We start from the raw sequence: 17,509 nt of genomic DNA, 5'->3' as shown, positions 1-17,509 counted from the left end.
TCTTGTTTCAAATAGAATTGAAAACTAAAAACAATTGCCTGTATTTTAGTAATTTATTATTGAAATCAAGATGTTTGTTTATACAAATGTAGCGTTTTCTTCATACTTTTAAGAAAAAAATACGAATAAAATTATTCGTTACGGTTTTGAACGAATTCCCGATTTTATCCTGTAACACGGCTCATTTGGCGACGCATATCTTCTTCGTCCATCATCCACCATTTTTTTTTCTTGTTTTTTCCCATTTTTTCTTTTATTATGACAGAATAAACCTTACATTACAATAACTCAAATTTACAAATATCTAGGTAATGCTGATAAAGTATTCTATTACTGCTCTAACGAACTTATCAAAGATAAGTGCGCTGAATATTTCTAAATAATAGAATGAAAATTTTTTAAATACCAATCGTTTTTACATTTCAACATATTACATGCTAATTTCTTCAAGATCACTTTGTAAAACATTCTTTTATGAGGAAAAAGCTGAACAATTTTATAATACAACTTATTATCGTTAGAGCACATAATTCGCAACGAAAAAAATTACTTAAATTTTCTGGATCTAGATCTTGTTCGCGCTGCTCTGGGGGTATTTGTGAGCGCTTTCTTCGTTTTTGACCGTCCACGAGGAGATTCTTCCGAGCCGGTGCTTCTTTCCGATGAAGACTGCTTCCCACGTTTTTTCGTAACCAATAGAAAACCGTCGGTGTTCATTTCGTCGTTCGGTTCGGCGATGCCAGTCGTTGGTGATTCTTCCGGTGTTGCCGCTTCATGTGCCGTCTCATCTTGAATCCGTTTGGGTTCGGATCTTGATTCGCTGATCTGGTTTTTCGAAGTGCTTCCATCGGTTTGTTCGGTTTTCTTGATCATGGGAGTCATGTTCAAAGCCATTATCGATTCCTCTGGTCGGTTGTTCGTTCGGGCTGCGGCCACAATGCTACGGTACGTTGCAGGATTGAGTGTTTTATCCACGTTCGTTGTGCTGGCACTGGAGGTACTAGAACTTGAGTCGATGCTTGGTTGATGTCGTGTTGCTGTTAACTTTGGACACTCGGCTCTTGCCTACAGAGGAAGCATTTATTCTTAAGGCCGTCATAGTATACCCGCACTTTAAAGTGCCCTATGTGTAGGTTAGCTGGGATCTCCTTCGCTATTTCGATATGCACCCCTCGTATTCCGCTGTACACCGGATAGCCGTATTCCAATGGGTAACGTTCCCTTACCTGCTGTCGTACCACGCCAAACCTGCTCATAACAGCTGCTATTTCCTTGTCGTCAGTTTCTGGCGGCAGATTGAAAACTCTGACGTATCGAAACAAACGACTAGCTACTTCCAATTTCACAGGTGCACCTTGACCATCGCTGTACAAGAATAAATATTCTTCTTCCATGTTTGCCGTAAACTGGTTAAATCCAAGGTCATCCAAAAATTTAATATAGAAACAATGATCGTACTCGTCTTTATATATCGTATGTACACAAGTTGCAGGAAGTTTCAGTTCGTTCATTGTAAATTGCAACACATCCAAATGGGCTGGAACTTTTGTCACATCAGAAAACACTATTTTCAAAGTATTCTTGCGAGTAGAATCCATTTTAACTTCGGTACTAGAAGTTTCCGTTTAAGAGTAAAAAAAATGATCACCACGCGATAACGCAACGAATTTGTTGAAACGCTCAGCTGCAAAGCGTGTGCTCGTGTCCGAATCTCAACGAAGACTGCTTATTCAAAAAGGTTTTCATCAGATCGATGTCTTTGACAACCTTTCCCTTTGCCTTGGGTCTCCTACACGCAAAATAATTTAGACATTAATTCTACGGGATTTTTCACGTAAACTGAGATTTTGAAGCATCACATCGATTCTAGGTGTGTCTTTTTGAATTCTTTATATCTACGATGCTAGCGCATTAATTTCACGTAAAGTCTATGTGAATTGATTTTTTTCATTTTTCTCAAGCATGCGGTTGAAAACAATTATTAGAAAAAGCAATTTTTAGCCAGTTGATTTTGCTAGCCATTGTGAAAAATGTTTTTTCTGTTGACAAAGGGATTTGTTTTCAATCGTCTTGCATCTTCGCCATAAGAGGAACCGCATTGCCAAGAGGATTTTATAGGATTTAGCTTTGTCTTCTGGTAAATGCAAATGATGCTGAATAAAAACTATTTAATTTTTGATTTATCATCTTTTAGTAATCATGGTGGCGGCAAGTGTCCTTTCGTTGGAACTGGTGACGGTCATTCGTTCTTTCGTTGGAGTCCCACCAAGACTGTCCGGGTTCAACGCAACGCAATTACGCAAGGTAAATTATTTATCAAATTTAATTATTCCATTTTTATTATTTATTGTTTTTTCTCATTCTACAGGATACTACAAAGCAACTTGCCGGCCAGAGGTCTCGAATTTTATTAAATTACGAATTAAGTGTAGTGTGTGACGAACTATAATAAAAATCAATTTTATTTACGATAAATTTATTCTATTTTCATTTTATTTCCGAAAATAAATACTAAAAATATAGTAGAAAAGATGCAAATATAATTTAAATGCTTAAAAAATTCACGTAGCTTCCATCCTCATAACACGTTGAACGCAATAAAAATTCACGTAAGTTGTAGGTGATGTTCACATTACGGCATGGTCGTGGGATCGAATGAACGGCAAAATTCGTTTTTGGAGACCTCTTTTCGTTATAGTTCCGACGTCATTGCAAACTTTCGTTTTTTTGCCACAGCTGCAAATGCCCTGCCACTATCAAATTTAAATTTGGCTGGAACATTCCCCCGAGCCGTGGTATTTTTTTTTACTTGGAATTTGCCCGAAGTCAGGCTTGACCTAGGTTTCATCGTCTATCAGAAGACACCTGTCGAACTTGGTCAGCACCTGGTCGTACAGCCACACTATTCTGTTTTACGGTCCGATTTGACGGTAGTATATGGACACCACCGAATTTCCTGACCAAATTACGGTCCGACTGATTGGAATTCCTGTTAAGGCTATGATCATTTAGTATCCGGGTAGTTACAAACGTGTGTATTTTAAAAACTATTCATTTGATCGAAAAACTTTTTATGGAGGAAATAAACGTGTTAATTTAAAGGTGTGTTTTAATATTTAATGTAAAAACAGGGTTGCTAGTGATTTTTCGTTTTGAAATTCCAAAGTTTTTCCCGGTTTTTCCCAGGTTTTCTCCCGGTTATGAATGCTGATTTTCCCGATATTTATTACACTCGTTTTTTAAATAAAATCATGGTACATAAAAAACTCAATTTATTGTAAATAAATATTCCGTATTCCGTCTTACGACATAACTTGACGAACATAATTCCTAAAATTCACTCGGTCCATGGCAACCGTTCTCCAATTTCTCGGGCACCCCACGTTCGCCAGATCACGCTCCACTTGGTCTAACCACCTTGCTCGTTGCGCCCCTGCTCGTCTTGTTCCTACCGGATTCGTGGCGAACACCTGTTTTGCAAAAACTCAATATAAAGGGCTTCAAATTTCTACTAATTGTATCCCAAAACTTGTTAAATGGTTAGAAATCATGACAAACACTTCGGCGTCTTCTAACACGTAGTCTTTTCGTATCAAATTGACAGGTTTTCATGATTTTTTTTAACAAATCTAACGAACTTTACAATTTAAACAATTTTGAAAAAATATTCCAGTTAAATTGATCTTGAAACTACAATGTAGTACTTTTAAGCCGATATAAATTTTCTAGAATTTTAAAAGAGTTCTAGAAAAAAAGGTCGAGTATGGTGGGGTAAATGTACGACCTAAGTGCTATCCGATTTTTAGACAATTTTGCAGTTGTTTTTCCAAAAAAACAAGAGCAACATTTGATTCCTTAGACTTTTATCTCTGTTCTAAAACATTACGAAGATAATCGATCGACGCATATGATAGCAGTAGTCAAAATGCCTAACTGCTGTCGAAACGTACTTTTACCCCCCCTCTGGGCAAAAGTTCGAATGATTTTATATCAATTTTTGCCTGCAGCAGCAGCTTCTGTGTTCATTTCTGATACAAATCCTTTACATAGGAAAACAACCTGAGCTAATTCGGAGTTCTCCACTAATTTTTTATATTCGCCTGTTTTTCGAAGTCCAGCTCTCATCGTATTTGAGCAATTTTACGCGCGAGCAGGTTTTTGTAGATTCAAAAATATGCGCTGATGTTTCCAGTTCATTTTAAAATCAGTTAAAACTTTGGATTCTGTATATCATTTGTAATTTTGCCCCATTTGCAGTTGGTACTTTTGCCCCTTTAAGGTTTTTTGTGATTCATAAAATGCAACTTTCCCTTATTTCATGTCTGGATGTAGGCAATCCAAATCATTTTCGATCCACGCCAGAGTTCGAAATTTTGCTGTTCCCAGTTTATGACAAACGTACTTTTACCCTACCCACCTTACTCTAAATTTGTATAGAAATATGTTAACAATACATCGAAACATATTATAAAATCAACTTGTATAGAGATTTGTCGTACAAAACTTAAAATTATCAGATTGCAGGAAAATATTTAGTTATTTTTAAAATGCAGTTAATTTTAAGACATGTTTTTTAAATAAATGTTTTTTTTAACACAAAACAATGAATAACTTTAGTAATAGTCATTTGAACTAAAGATTCATGAAAATATAGAAATCGTGTATAAGACAGGGCTGATCTTCAATTGTTTGAGTGTAAAATATTATTTTTTATCAAGGTTAAGACCTTAGATTTCGGAAACTTCAAGCAACAGCTTAACGTAGAATGGATTAAAAAACTTAACACTTGCAAAAACACTTTTTTTACTTCAAATGAATCATTAAACTAGTTTCAATTCAGCTTCAATTAGCTTCGTTCCTCAGGCCAATTCAAACGCAATACACAACAACAACAACAACATTGAAAAAACGATATCTTTTTCTGGTGAAAAAGAGGTGTAACTCTGCTTAAAAATGTCTCACGCTGCCAAATTATCTGCTTGCGAAGAGTGAAAAAATAAGATAGCTCATATTTCTCCGCAATTAGTTAAAAAAGCGATTCAAACTTCGTTTGTTTACTAATGAACGCAAATAAGCGTTTATGAGAAAATATCAAACATGTCAATTTTCCCGGTGAGGTGCCGAAATTCCCGGTTTCCTGGTGACGTGATGAAATTCCAAAGTTTTTCCCGGTTTTCCCGGTTCGCTAGCAACCCTGTAAAAATTTAAAAAAAAATCCGTTGATTTAAAGAAATATTCTTACTTCATTATAAAATAGCTTTTTAATCTTTGCACACTTTTTTCAGTCATGTACCATCAAGTAGCCATTCACCGCCCAGTCACCATTTACCGCCCAAAATCACCCTTTTATGTGTATTTCGAAAAAGAGGGATGTTTTTCCCAAAAATAAGACTTCTATTCTGTGTTGGCATCATGTTTCGACCATTTCACTGAAAAAACATAACTTACAGGGTTGCTAGCGATTTTTCGTTTTGAAATTCCAAAGTTTTTCCCGGTTTTTTCCAGGTTTTTTCCCGGTTATAAATGATGATTTTTCCGATATTTATTATACTCGTTTTTGATTTAAAATCATGGCGAATAAAAAAAATCAATATAAAAGGCTTCAAATTTTTAATAATTGTATCCAAAAACTTGTTAACCGATTAGAAATCATGGCAAACACTTCGATGTCTTGTAACAAGCAGTCTTTTCGTTTCAAATTTACAGGTTTTCATGATTTTTTTTAAAAACAAATCTAACGAACTGGGCATATATTCGTTGTTTTGCTCCACAATTTCAACAATTTTTCAAAAAAAAAGTCCGGTTAAAATGATCTTGAAACTATAATGTAGTTCTTTTCAGCCAATATAAATTTTCTTGAATTTCTATAGAGTTCTAGAAAAAAAAATTATAATTTATTTAGAAATATTATTGTTAACATATTTCTAAATAAATTATATTATTTTTTTCTAGAACTCTATAGAAATTCTAGAAAATTTATATTGGCTGAAAAAAAACATACTATTAAATCAATTTGAACGGGGATTTGTCTTACAAAACTTAAAATCATTAGATGGCAGGAAAATATTTAGTTTTTTTTTAAATCCAAAAAATATATTGTACAAATCCAAAGACATGTTTTTGAAAAAAAAAAATCTTTTTTAAACAAAACAATGAATAACTGTAGAAATAGTCATTTAAATTAAATATACGTGGAAATATAGAAACCGTTATAAAACAGGGCTGAGGTTTTATTGTTTGAGTGTAAGATATCTTTTTTTTCAGTTTTAAGACCTTATATTTCGGAAACTTTAAGCAACAGCTTAACGTAGAATGAATTAAAAACTTATCACTTGCGATGTAATGCTTCCTTCCTCAGACCAATTCAATCGAAATACACAACAACAACAACATTGAAAAATCAATTTTTTTTCTGATGAAAAAGAGGTGTTACTCTGCTTGAAAACGTCTCACGCTGCCAAATTATTTGCTTTTTGCATAAAATAATTTTATGAAATATGTATATCGGAAACTGAATAATTTTACGTCGAAACTGAAACTGCACGCTCCTTTTTTTAAACTCAAAATTAAGTAGTTTTGGTTCAAAACAGCACTTCGATGGCAGCCCTCAACTTTGAGTTCAACTGGGCAATAGCAAAACTAAGTTCTGATAGGCATACTCAATACTAAGTTCGGCAGCCGAACTCGAATTTATCCTTTTTTTCGAGGGTAGCTTTTATTCAGGGAATTAAAGGAAGATTAAAATTTGTTGTACCCGGATGTTGCTGTTCCGGCACATTGCATTGCATCCGGTACAATTACGGAGCGGTGGAAAGTTTTGACACTCCCGGTCAAAGAAAACTTCCGGATGTTACTTCCTACGGGAAGTAAACAACATCCGGAAGTTTTCGGACATTCCAAGCCGCTCACCGTATGATAACAATGACGGAAAGAATTTTACGCTGACACGGTGAGCATGCATTCCGTTATGAAGTTCCTTCATAGTCTTCCGGTAATTGTTCCGGAACGACAAAATTTTGCGACATGTTCGTTGGTTTCTGTTCCGGTTCGAACTGAACTCGCTAAGTGTTTTCAGTCCAACAAAGAGAGTTCAATTTTTAGTTCATAAGGTAGAACTCAGCTTTGATCCCTCGCCGAAGGAAAAAAAGGATCAATTTAGAGTTCGCAGTTCGAATTCCGTTTTGAACCATCGCAAGGAGGAAAAAGAGTACTTAACTTTAAGTTCATAGAATCGAACTATGTTTTGAACATCGGTCGTACTTAATTTTGAGTTAAGATAAAGGAGCGTGTGGTACAGCCGAACCTGGAACCTCTATAGTGAGAGAAAACAACAAGTCTCAAGATTAGCAAAACACAAAACCTCTTCAAGTGAGAGTGTAATACCTCCATAAGCTAGAGTCGTTTTCCTGACTAGACCAAGGAAATTAGAGAAAATAACACTTTTGTACCATATTGAAACTTACTCAGAAAACTTCGAACTGGTGTCAGGTGAATTTTTATTAAATACATATTGAATAGTTGAATTTCTAGATCACTTTCATTCATTTGGTATGTTGCTGACCCTCTATAAAAGAGAACCTGGTTAAGTTCGAAACTTCTTTAAGAAAGAAAAAAGTTCAGTTTTGTGTTTAGTTTTGTCGTGAATTATGCTTGTAAGTGTAGTACACTTGCGGAGAGCGAAAAAGTGAGATAACTCATATTTCGCCGCAATTAGTTAAAAAAGTGATAACATAAACGCTTATTTTACTAATGGACGAAAATAAGCGTTTATGAGATGAATCTATATCGAAACTCTCAAAAATACTCTTAAATTTTGAAATAATTCTAAAAATATTTTTGAAACTTATTGAAAAAATGTCAAAAATGTCAATTTTCCCGGTGAGGTGCCGAAATTCCCGGTTTTTCCCGGTTTCCCGGTGACGTGATGAAATTCCAAAGTTTTTCCCGGTTTTCCCGGTTCGCTAGCCACCCTGAACTTAATCATGCTAACGCTAGCGAGAAATAAAATATTTGGTTTTTCGTTTCCGGTCAAATTATTAAATTCGACGCCTGTTAGCGAACTGAGCATTCATGTGCTCCTGATGAAAAAAGGGTTTTTGTTTCCTAAAAAGTACATATTTGATCTAAAATCGACTTGAAACGATAGTTTTATTTTCGTTGAATAGATTTGCATTGGAAAATTTTCGATTTTTTCAATGGTTGTTGTTTTTTGGAGCGTTTAGTGTTGGGCGGTAATTGGTATGTAAACAAAAGTGTTTGTTCCTAATGACCGGTCACGCAAAATTTCTATGTTTTTAACGTATACATTGTGTCAAAGGTGTAAATTTTAAGTAGCATTTAGTTTGATTATGTTAGAAAATGATGTTTTATCGCTGAAAGTAAACGGTTACTTGAAGCTGTTTGCCGGGAATCATCATTTTGTCAGTCAACGCACTTTGTTAAATTTGTACAAAATTTACGGGAAAAATTTCACAAACTGTATTCTCTCAAGATCCAAAATATGGTTTTGACAGCTCCTTACATGAAAAATACTAAAAAGAACCTGTTCCGTGTTGTTACGATAGTTTTTCCTTAAGAAAACAGTATCGATAACGAAAAAAGTCGAATGGGCGGTAATAGGGCCAGTTGAACTCCCCCAAGTTTAGTTAATTATTTTGAATAGCGTACATTTTTCGCATTCCACTAAATTTTTTATTGATAGTAGAGCAGTTTTGAGATGTATTGGAAAAGGAAGCGAATCAAAATCTGCCATCGTTTTTTTATTACACATGTTTGAAGTTGAAAAACCGCTTAATTGGGCGGTAGATGGTGACTTGATGGTAATAAGGTTTTATTAATGACACTTTGTACGTCTCGGTGGTCGAGTGGTTAGCGTGGTAAGACGGTAATCGCTGGTCCACTGATGGCATGGGTTCGATTCCCATCTCGGTACTGGGTGTTAAATGTTAATCTTAAGTTGTCCATGTCATTTATTCAGTCTGTAAAGCCTAAAACGGTTAAGACGGTGTATGTCTTTTTTTTTTTAATGACACTTTACCAGCCTTGTGGCATTCGTGTCTTTCCAGTCATGTAATGATCTATTATTTTTACCACAGAAGCAAAACCTTTGCGAAATCACGATATTTTACACAAATTCACCTGGAAAAACCAATTGAAATCTCGTTGGAACCTTTTCATGAGTAGGCACCTCGAAAAATTTGACCTCTTAAATTCGGTTTTAACATAAATTTCTTTGTCCAGTAGAACACATTTTTCGCATTGCTTAAAAACCGGTTGCACAGTTTGCGATCCATGAAAGTTCTCATTTTTACTTATTTGCTGGGTGTCCTGCCGGATTTACTGCATAGTTAAGGGGACTGCATTAAGTTATGCCCAATAACCATAAACTTTTTACCATAGTTGAGATCAAGGGTTCCACTACGATTCTTGGTTTGAACTTCGTGAGCATCCTAGAGTGGCTTCTTATACTTTTTAACCATTTGGACCAAAAAAAATTCAGAAAAAAACAACAGTCCATGAGTTTTCAAATCGACAATGAAGAATTTCCAAGGCGATTGTGCAAAATTATTTTTATCATGTCTTTTTGCATCGTAAATATCTCAAACACACGTGAATTTGAAAATCTGAAAAAAAATAGTCAAGAAAGTCCTTTTTATAACCAACAAATTTTTACATATCCGAGCTCTAGTATTGTAGCTGGTCGGGGTTCGACCAGGCCGAACTGAACGCCATCAGCATTTTTTCGAGTCACTTGAGTATAATGGACAAATATTTTCATCTATAGACAAATCTGGAAAACTTATCAACCTTAATCAACAGTTTCTAAACCAAGGAACATATCCCATTTAATTGTTTTAGATGTATCGGTAGCGAACAAGAATCACAAGAGTTTCAAAATCTGCAGTTTAAAATTTTTCTCATGGCGTTCAGTTCGGTCTGGTCGAAGGCAGGCCAGCTATCACCGAAACAAAGTGCCCGGATACTAAAAGATCTTAGCTTTAATACTTCAAAATCTTACCACGCAGTTTCCGGTCGACAGTTTGGCTTGAGGCTTCCGAATCGTCGTCAATGTTTCTTTATACCAAGGCCGTGCGAACGGGGTGAGGGGGTAAGGATTTAAAAAAAATGCCGAGGTTTTGCCCGGATTTATTCACTTTATTTGGCAAATCACACGAAAAAAAAAACAAATTGTGTTGTCAATTTTTTTCTATTTATGCTTCCAAAACGAAATTTTTCGAGCAAATTTCATAAAAATAATCATGGTAGGTTTTTTGGATGCCTTAAATACGATTTGAAATCTGTCAATGACTTTTGATGGATTTTTTTTTTGTTGAGTCGTTTCTGGGTTTTGACCAAAATTTGCCCGGATTTTTGGTCGTCAATTTTGAAATCGAAATTAATTTCGATATCTACGAAAAAATTAATTAAAAGTTTTCTATACGTTCACTTTTTCCAATTCTGTGAAATAATGATTTTTTAAATACATAATTAATTACTTACTTCTAATACTTCTTAATACTTCAAATTTGAGATATTTTTAAGAGCAAAAATCAAATTGTTTTGCAGACTTCTACAAATTTGTTATATGATATAAAATCTTGTTTTTACTTTCTTCAGTAATGTCAGAAATACTTGTCTTTCCGAATTTAAAAAAAACTGTTTGTTATCACAATCAATCAGTTTGGCACTAGATTTTGAGTACGTTAACGTAAGGGTTAGGCAATAAAACTAAAGGGTGTTACGGTCAAAATTTGGTCAATATCAACTTGACGTATTTCTTTCAATTTTGCATTTAAAAAACCTGAACACCCCTCATTTTGAAGGTGTTAGTGTGTAGAATGTTGCTCCTATTTTGATTTTGGAATTCACTCTTCAGTGGTCAAAATGCCGTCCAAGGAAGAAGAGCAGCGTATCAAAATTCTGCTCACGCATCGCAAAAATTCGAGCTACTCGCACGCAAAACTGGCAAAATCGCTAAAAGTTGCCAAATCAACCGTTACAAATGTAATTAAAGTGTTTGGGGAACGTTTGTCGACAGCCAGGAAGTCTGGATCGGGGGGAAATCGAAAACCGGAAGCCGCTGAGACGACAAAGAGAGTTGCCGGTAGTTTCAAGCGAAACCCTAAGCTCTCTCTCCAAGATGCCGCAAATTAAGCTAGGTGTATCGTCTACAACCGTGCATCGAGCCAAAAAACGAGCCGGACTATCGGCTTACAAGAAGATAGTGACTCCAAATCGCGATGTATGTATGTATGTATGTATGTATGGGTCCCCCATCGGTAGCAAGGTCCTGCCTATGTCTGTGTGGCTTGGCCTTCGAATTGCTTCTAGGGCTTCCACGGCCGATGGTTCGTCGAAGGAAGGCATCCAACCCTCAGAAACCTACAATGGTTGGCAACCCACTCCGCTTGCAATGGTTCCTTCGGATTAACCCCAGATGCATTCCTTCTAAAAATTTATGAAATGATTTGGTGATAGTAAGGAAAATTACAAAATATAGAGGTAATATATAAAATAATAATGCATGAAATATGGAACGAATATAATATAAACAGAATATTGATAATATAAATCAAATATGTAAACCACATTTTGTTAAATATTTTCAAAAGGATACAGATCTAAGGTGGAAATTTTTTTTTTCACAGGGTTGGTGCCCACTTTTGTCTTTTAATTTATTTAGAGTTTCAATAGTCAAGCCATTTCCTTGCTTTGGTTAAAAGCTTTTCTAAAATCGAGTTTGAGAAACTGTATAAAAATAATTTTATGTGAAGTTATGGTTGATCAATTTAAAACAATGTATATCAATATGAATATTTCCAAATTTAGATTTTAATAATCAAAAACCAGTTCTTACCTTATTTTGGAGCGAATACACCTGAAAATCAATATGGGTTAGAAACAGTAATAAGAGCCGTGAAATTGATTATGCATTGAATCAACTACCTAGATGAAAATTGATTTCTTATAGAGGTTATGAAAATGTAAAGCTGTAAAAATATGTTTAAATTATATTATATAATGGAAAGTAGGCTGAAAATAAAACCATTAGTTTTACTATGTAGTAGGTACTTATGTAAGAATAAATCAAAAAAGATCTTCCCTAGTACTCGTTTTACTGGGTACAAACATTTAAAAAAAGTAATTACTATATATGGAATGGAGATCTTATCAAATTCAAGGAAAACAATTATGTTAATTATTCCCAGATAAATTTGAACATTTGCCATTGATCTGCCAAACATGCCAAAAATTATGTTACATCCTTTCCAAAAGTTTTAACCGCCCACATCTTTAAACGCCTTAAGTGCTGCAACAGCTACTCGAAATAACTAAAAGTTTCGCTAGAAGCCTTTTCGCGAATCACAGCTTGCGTTCAAGTTTACATGAAATTAAAATAATGGACTGTGAAATATTTCCATCCGTTCTGTGAAAATCTCTGCCATTAATATTTACAATAATAAACCTGATGGAATCAATTCATAAAAATAATCTTAAGACACTTAATTAAAAATAACAAAATCGGAATACTCATCCTGAAAATCAACGTGATCACCACTCGCCGGATAAATTCAGTACTCCATTTGCTGAACAAAACTTCCATGTTGGTCCGGAGGGCGTAGCGCTAGTTTCCGCGTCTCGGTTTCTTGTAGCAAAAAATCACAATTAATAAAAAAGCACAATATTATTTCACTTGATAGTGACTCCAAATCGCGATGATAAACAAAATCCCGGAGGCTGTACACGACGATGCTGACGAAGTTTGACTGCGTGGTAATGGTCGACGAAACCTACGTCAAAACCGACTACAAGCAGCTTCCGGGACAGGAGTTTTATACACTCAGAAATAAATAAAATATCAAACAGTTATTTTTTAGGTATTTTCACATATCTCCCTCTTTACGCACGCGGATATTTCTCATGGTGTAATTACTGGGATATTTCTCACTGGGAAATATTTCTGCGATTAAAATTTATGCATTGAGAAATGGTATTGGACGACATCTGGTGGTCAGAAAAAAAGTTTGAGCCGTAACGTAAAGGCAAACGCTTAAAGCAGAAATAAACAGAAAAAGCAAACGAAAATCGTTTGATTTTCGTTCATGTTCTATCTATGGTCAATGTGCATAATTGACCATAGCATAAAAACATGTGCATTTCGCTGGTAATATTACTTGCTGCAATTGAGTCCATCCTATTTAAATATGATTCAGTTAAATATTTAAAGAGAATGGAATCTGCATGCAGTCAAGTTGAAAGGCATTTATATAGCAACTGAAGAATCTAGCATGTGCTCATACCCGTTTAGTTGGGACTCAAACGCACAAAGCGTTTGTTTGAACAAAATAAATAATATATAATATTTATCTCGGTTATTAAATTTTATGCATTGGATCATTACACGCCAAGAAATTATTCGGATGCATAAATTTAAATATCTGAAATAGTTATTTTTTAATATTTCTGGATATTTATGTCAGAGAAATATCGGAGTTATTGAAATATAATAATTTTCATATTTCTTTCATTTCTGAGTGTACGGCAAAAGGAAGGGGAAAGGTAGGAGATATTTTCAAGCACATGAAACTGTCAAAGTTCGCGAAGAAATATCTGGTTTGGTAAGCCATCTGTACCTGTGGCTTGAAAAGCAGCATTTTCATAGCATTTCCAAGAAATTTACGTGAAAGAGTGTTTGAATAAAAGTCTGCTGCCTTTCCTGAAGAAACACGATTGTTCCGTACTGTTTTGGCCGGATTTGGCATCTTGCCATTACGGTAAAAAGGCCATGGAGTGGTACGCCGCCAACAACGTGCAGGTGGTTCCCAAGGATAAGAACTCTCCCAACACGCCAGAGCTCCGCCCAATTGAGAAATACTGGGCTATTGTCAAGCGGAACCTAAAGAAGACCAAGAAACTGCTAAGGACGAGCAGCAGTTCAAGGCAAACTGGCTTTCTGTGGCGAAGAAGGTGGACAAGGTGGCTGAACAAAATCTGATGGCAGGGGTTAAGCTTAAGACCCGGCAATTCGGATTTGGAAAAGCGGAAGCCTAACTGAATGTTTTTCCTGAATTTTACACAAATTAAACTTGAAAAAGAAATTTAATTTGATTTTTAAATAAACGATTTCACCGATTTACACGCGTTTTCCCTTGACCAAATTTTGACTGTATCACCCTTTATATGCCGAAGAAAGCAAATTTCATACCGCTTTTAGAGATGTAACTAGTGTATCACTTTTTGCTATAATGACGTTATTTTAAGTTGGATTAAGATGAAAATTGACGAAGGGATGTTTTCAGGGACGGATAATCGATTTTAGGTATCAAATTTGATGTGAGGGGTCGGCAAAAGGGATCATCCATATTAAATGTTCACTGCTTTTGTGATACTGGTTCATTGGACTTCAATGAACATTCAAGCATGTGGGTTTTAAAATACGGACAGCCAATTTCGGGTATCAAGTTTTGTATAACGAGTGGGCCAAAGGGGTCGTCCATATTACCTTAAAAACGTACACAAACACATACAGGATCCCAATGAAGCTCGATGTTTCCTCGAAGAGATTCCTTTTTTCTTAACTCTAAGCATACATCTTTCGAGGATATGATGGCTAGCATCTTTCAAATGCTAAAACCACCAACCCACAGAAAGTGTACTATGTATGCCGTGATCGGGATTCGATCTCATACCCACAGGCTTAGAAGACTTGAAGGCTATCCTCTACCTTAGGTGATATGAATAAGAAAATAGCAATTGCTTCGATAGCTTTAACTAAGCTCTAACTTTAGAATGGCAAAATTTGAAAGTATTGCTCAACAAAATATGAAAAAGCAGAGTAGAACATTTACTTTCAACCAGCTCCGGATTAAAAATATGCATGCCATTCGAAGTGTTTGACTCACAAAAACTGATCGAAAATAACAAAAGAGCTTTGTTCATATCAGCCCTTATCACTGTTTTTGCGATTTTCACGTTATTATTTATTAGATTTATGTAAAAATTGCCACTCGAAAAGTTCAAGAGACGAACAATCGATTACAGGTATCAAATTTCGTCTGAAGGGTCTGCAAAAGGGGTCGTTCATATGCACTGTTTATAATTTTCGGATATTGGCAATTAATCGGATGTAAAAATTAGCACACGGGGTTTTTTGAGAAAAGACAAATCAATCCGTATTGTTGTATGAATTAAAAGTTAATGCATAGGATCGATGAGGAAAATTTGTGCACAGTTATTTACTGAGAATAAAATATATAGATATAAGTTAGCAGGGGAAGAATGACCTTAGGAATTAAATTCTCCTTTTAATAATAGAGCAATAAGGAGTGCATAGTAAACAAGGCCGTATTTCTTCCACAAGAAAATCAATTTTCTTACTGAAAATTGAATTATCAGTTTCAAGAGGAATAAGATATTTTACTATTACACTTTCCCCCTGTATAAACTTGCCCCTCCATAACTTACTCTCGAAAAAGAACGGTGATTTTCAATTTTTCGATTACCCCACTCGTTTATCAAACTAGTTATAGTAAGTGAACTGATCGCATAAGCAATCTCCAACTCGCCTACCATCCAAGTTGTTTTAAGTTACTTAAAACAAAGAAACAGAGTTAAAATATGGTAATCAAAATTAATTGGAATTGTTTATAGCGACTTTAAGAAAATTACATTTCCTAATGTCAATGAATTCATCACATATCAAAATACAACATAGTTGAGTTCAAGTTAAACCACAAAACGCTAACTTTTTCTTCATAGTATCCGAAACCCATCTTGAAGCTATGGGGCGGATTGATAATGTTTTGTTTAAATGAAGTCCGCAATATCCAGCTGTGGTAGCTTGATGCTTAGAATTTATTTTGTTCGTATTTATTTATTCGCAACCAGCGACTGCTACTTATCACACTTTTGTTTATGTATGGATCGATTCATGTAAACTGGGCAGCAATAAATTCAGGCAAATGGCACTACTGAATGTTAACAGTATTGACAAGAGTTATTTTTATAATGTAAAGTTTTTAGTAGAAAGAAGATATCAAAACGAGGAACAGAATTAGGGTGCATACACCTCATAATTCAATGGAATATCATGTTAAGTAAGAAAGCTTTTTAATACGTGAGGATATGGTTAAAGTCACACAATAAAGAACTTCGGACAAAAAAACAAAACCCAGCTCAGAATAAAAAAAACGGGACAGCAGAAGAAAATACGAAACAGGACCGGATTGAAAGAAGAAAAACGGCCAGAAACCTGCAACACACAGAACAAAGTATGAACAGAAAAAACTAGGTAGGTAGGTATATGGAAAACATAAAAAACACACAGAGACCTGTTTTGCAACATCTTAAGCCATCTGTGTGGAGGTGTTCTCCATTCCATTGCTATTCGATTTCTGTGGCAGATAAAGAAAAACACTGTCCCTTATGTGCATGAATGCGCTGAATAGTTCAGAGTAACATTTTACTAATTAAATTAGTTACGAGGTATTTGCATACCCCATTGGGTATTGGCGAGAATCGTTACTTACACTTCCAAGATGCGATCGCCCTTTTTGATTCCGGCCAGTTCGGCAGCTCCGTTGTCCAGGACGGCACTGACGTGCTGCAGCGGGGCATAAAGCTCCCCATTGATAGATCGCAGCTGGCCACCCTCGCTAACCTGGCCCCGGACGTTGAACCCGAAGCCGGTTTCGGTTTTGTGAATCGTCACAACCCGGGGTCCATTGACACCATCCGTCTTAGTGGTTCCGTTTCTGGTTCCACCGGTTGTGGCCATACTCCTGTTATTTTTTCCCGTGACTTAAAACAGGAAACGTATGGCAGCTTGCTATCCTAGTGTGATAATTTTTCTTCGAAACTCCCCACGAAATGACCGAAAAATATTCAGCAGAAGGGGGTGCACTTAAGCTTTTTCTTTACTTCCTTTTTCTCTCTCACTGCACCGTTATTGATTGGACCTGGGCATGGATCCTTTCCCTAGAGCGAGTCCCTTCTACCGGAGCATTAATCCACACCGTTCCGGAACTGGATCACCACCAACGCCGATGATTCAGCAGCAAGCTATATTACTGAAACATGCACCGATCTGCCAGAAGAAATCCAACAAAGAGCGCTCTTGCGGAACCCATTCACTTTTCCCAGATTGCAAGTTCCCTCACACTAGCCCGTTTACCCCAAGATTCACTCCACCAGTCATCCCTTTCCGGAACACGGTCGGATCGATATGCAATGATTCTTATTCCGAAACCCACCCTCCCGAGTTGAAAACGCGAGAATTGCACAAATTTCACTGGTCCAAAATTGGAAAATCCGAAACCGAGAACAAACTTCTCAACCTTTCCGACTAAATTGAAAGTGTAGAAAAATTGAAATTTTACTGACTCCAGGGAAAAAGTCGTCGCCCGATCGGGGTTTGAGCCTGAGTCGTGTCGCGAAACAAACTGGTTTTTTTTCTACTGCTGCTCCTCGATTAGCAGCAAAGCCAAGAGTACCGTTTTTTTTTTCCTGT

The 17,509-nt window shown here is 35.9% G+C and overlaps 1 protein-coding gene across 1 annotated transcript in view; it reads right to left on the bottom strand.

The window, feature by feature from the left end:
• The window catches only part of LOC129754335 (sorting nexin-27), a 49,114-nt gene extending 31,605 nt beyond the window's left edge, over nucleotides 1-17,509 (bottom strand). Inside the window, exon 1 of the mRNA XM_055750314.1 lies at nucleotides 16,530-17,509. Coding sequence (XP_055606289.1) covers nucleotides 16,530-16,777 — 248 coding nt within the window. The 5' untranslated portion in view covers nucleotides 16,778-17,509. The remainder of the gene's footprint in view (nucleotides 1-16,529) is intronic.

The sequence above is a fragment of the Uranotaenia lowii genome, chromosome 3 (genome assembly GCF_029784155.1).
Source record: "Uranotaenia lowii strain MFRU-FL chromosome 3, ASM2978415v1, whole genome shotgun sequence".
Classification (NCBI taxonomy): domain Eukaryota; kingdom Metazoa; phylum Arthropoda; class Insecta; order Diptera; family Culicidae; genus Uranotaenia; species Uranotaenia lowii.
Note: the sequence above shows the minus strand (reverse complement) of the source record. Positions and strands in the feature narration are given on the sequence as shown.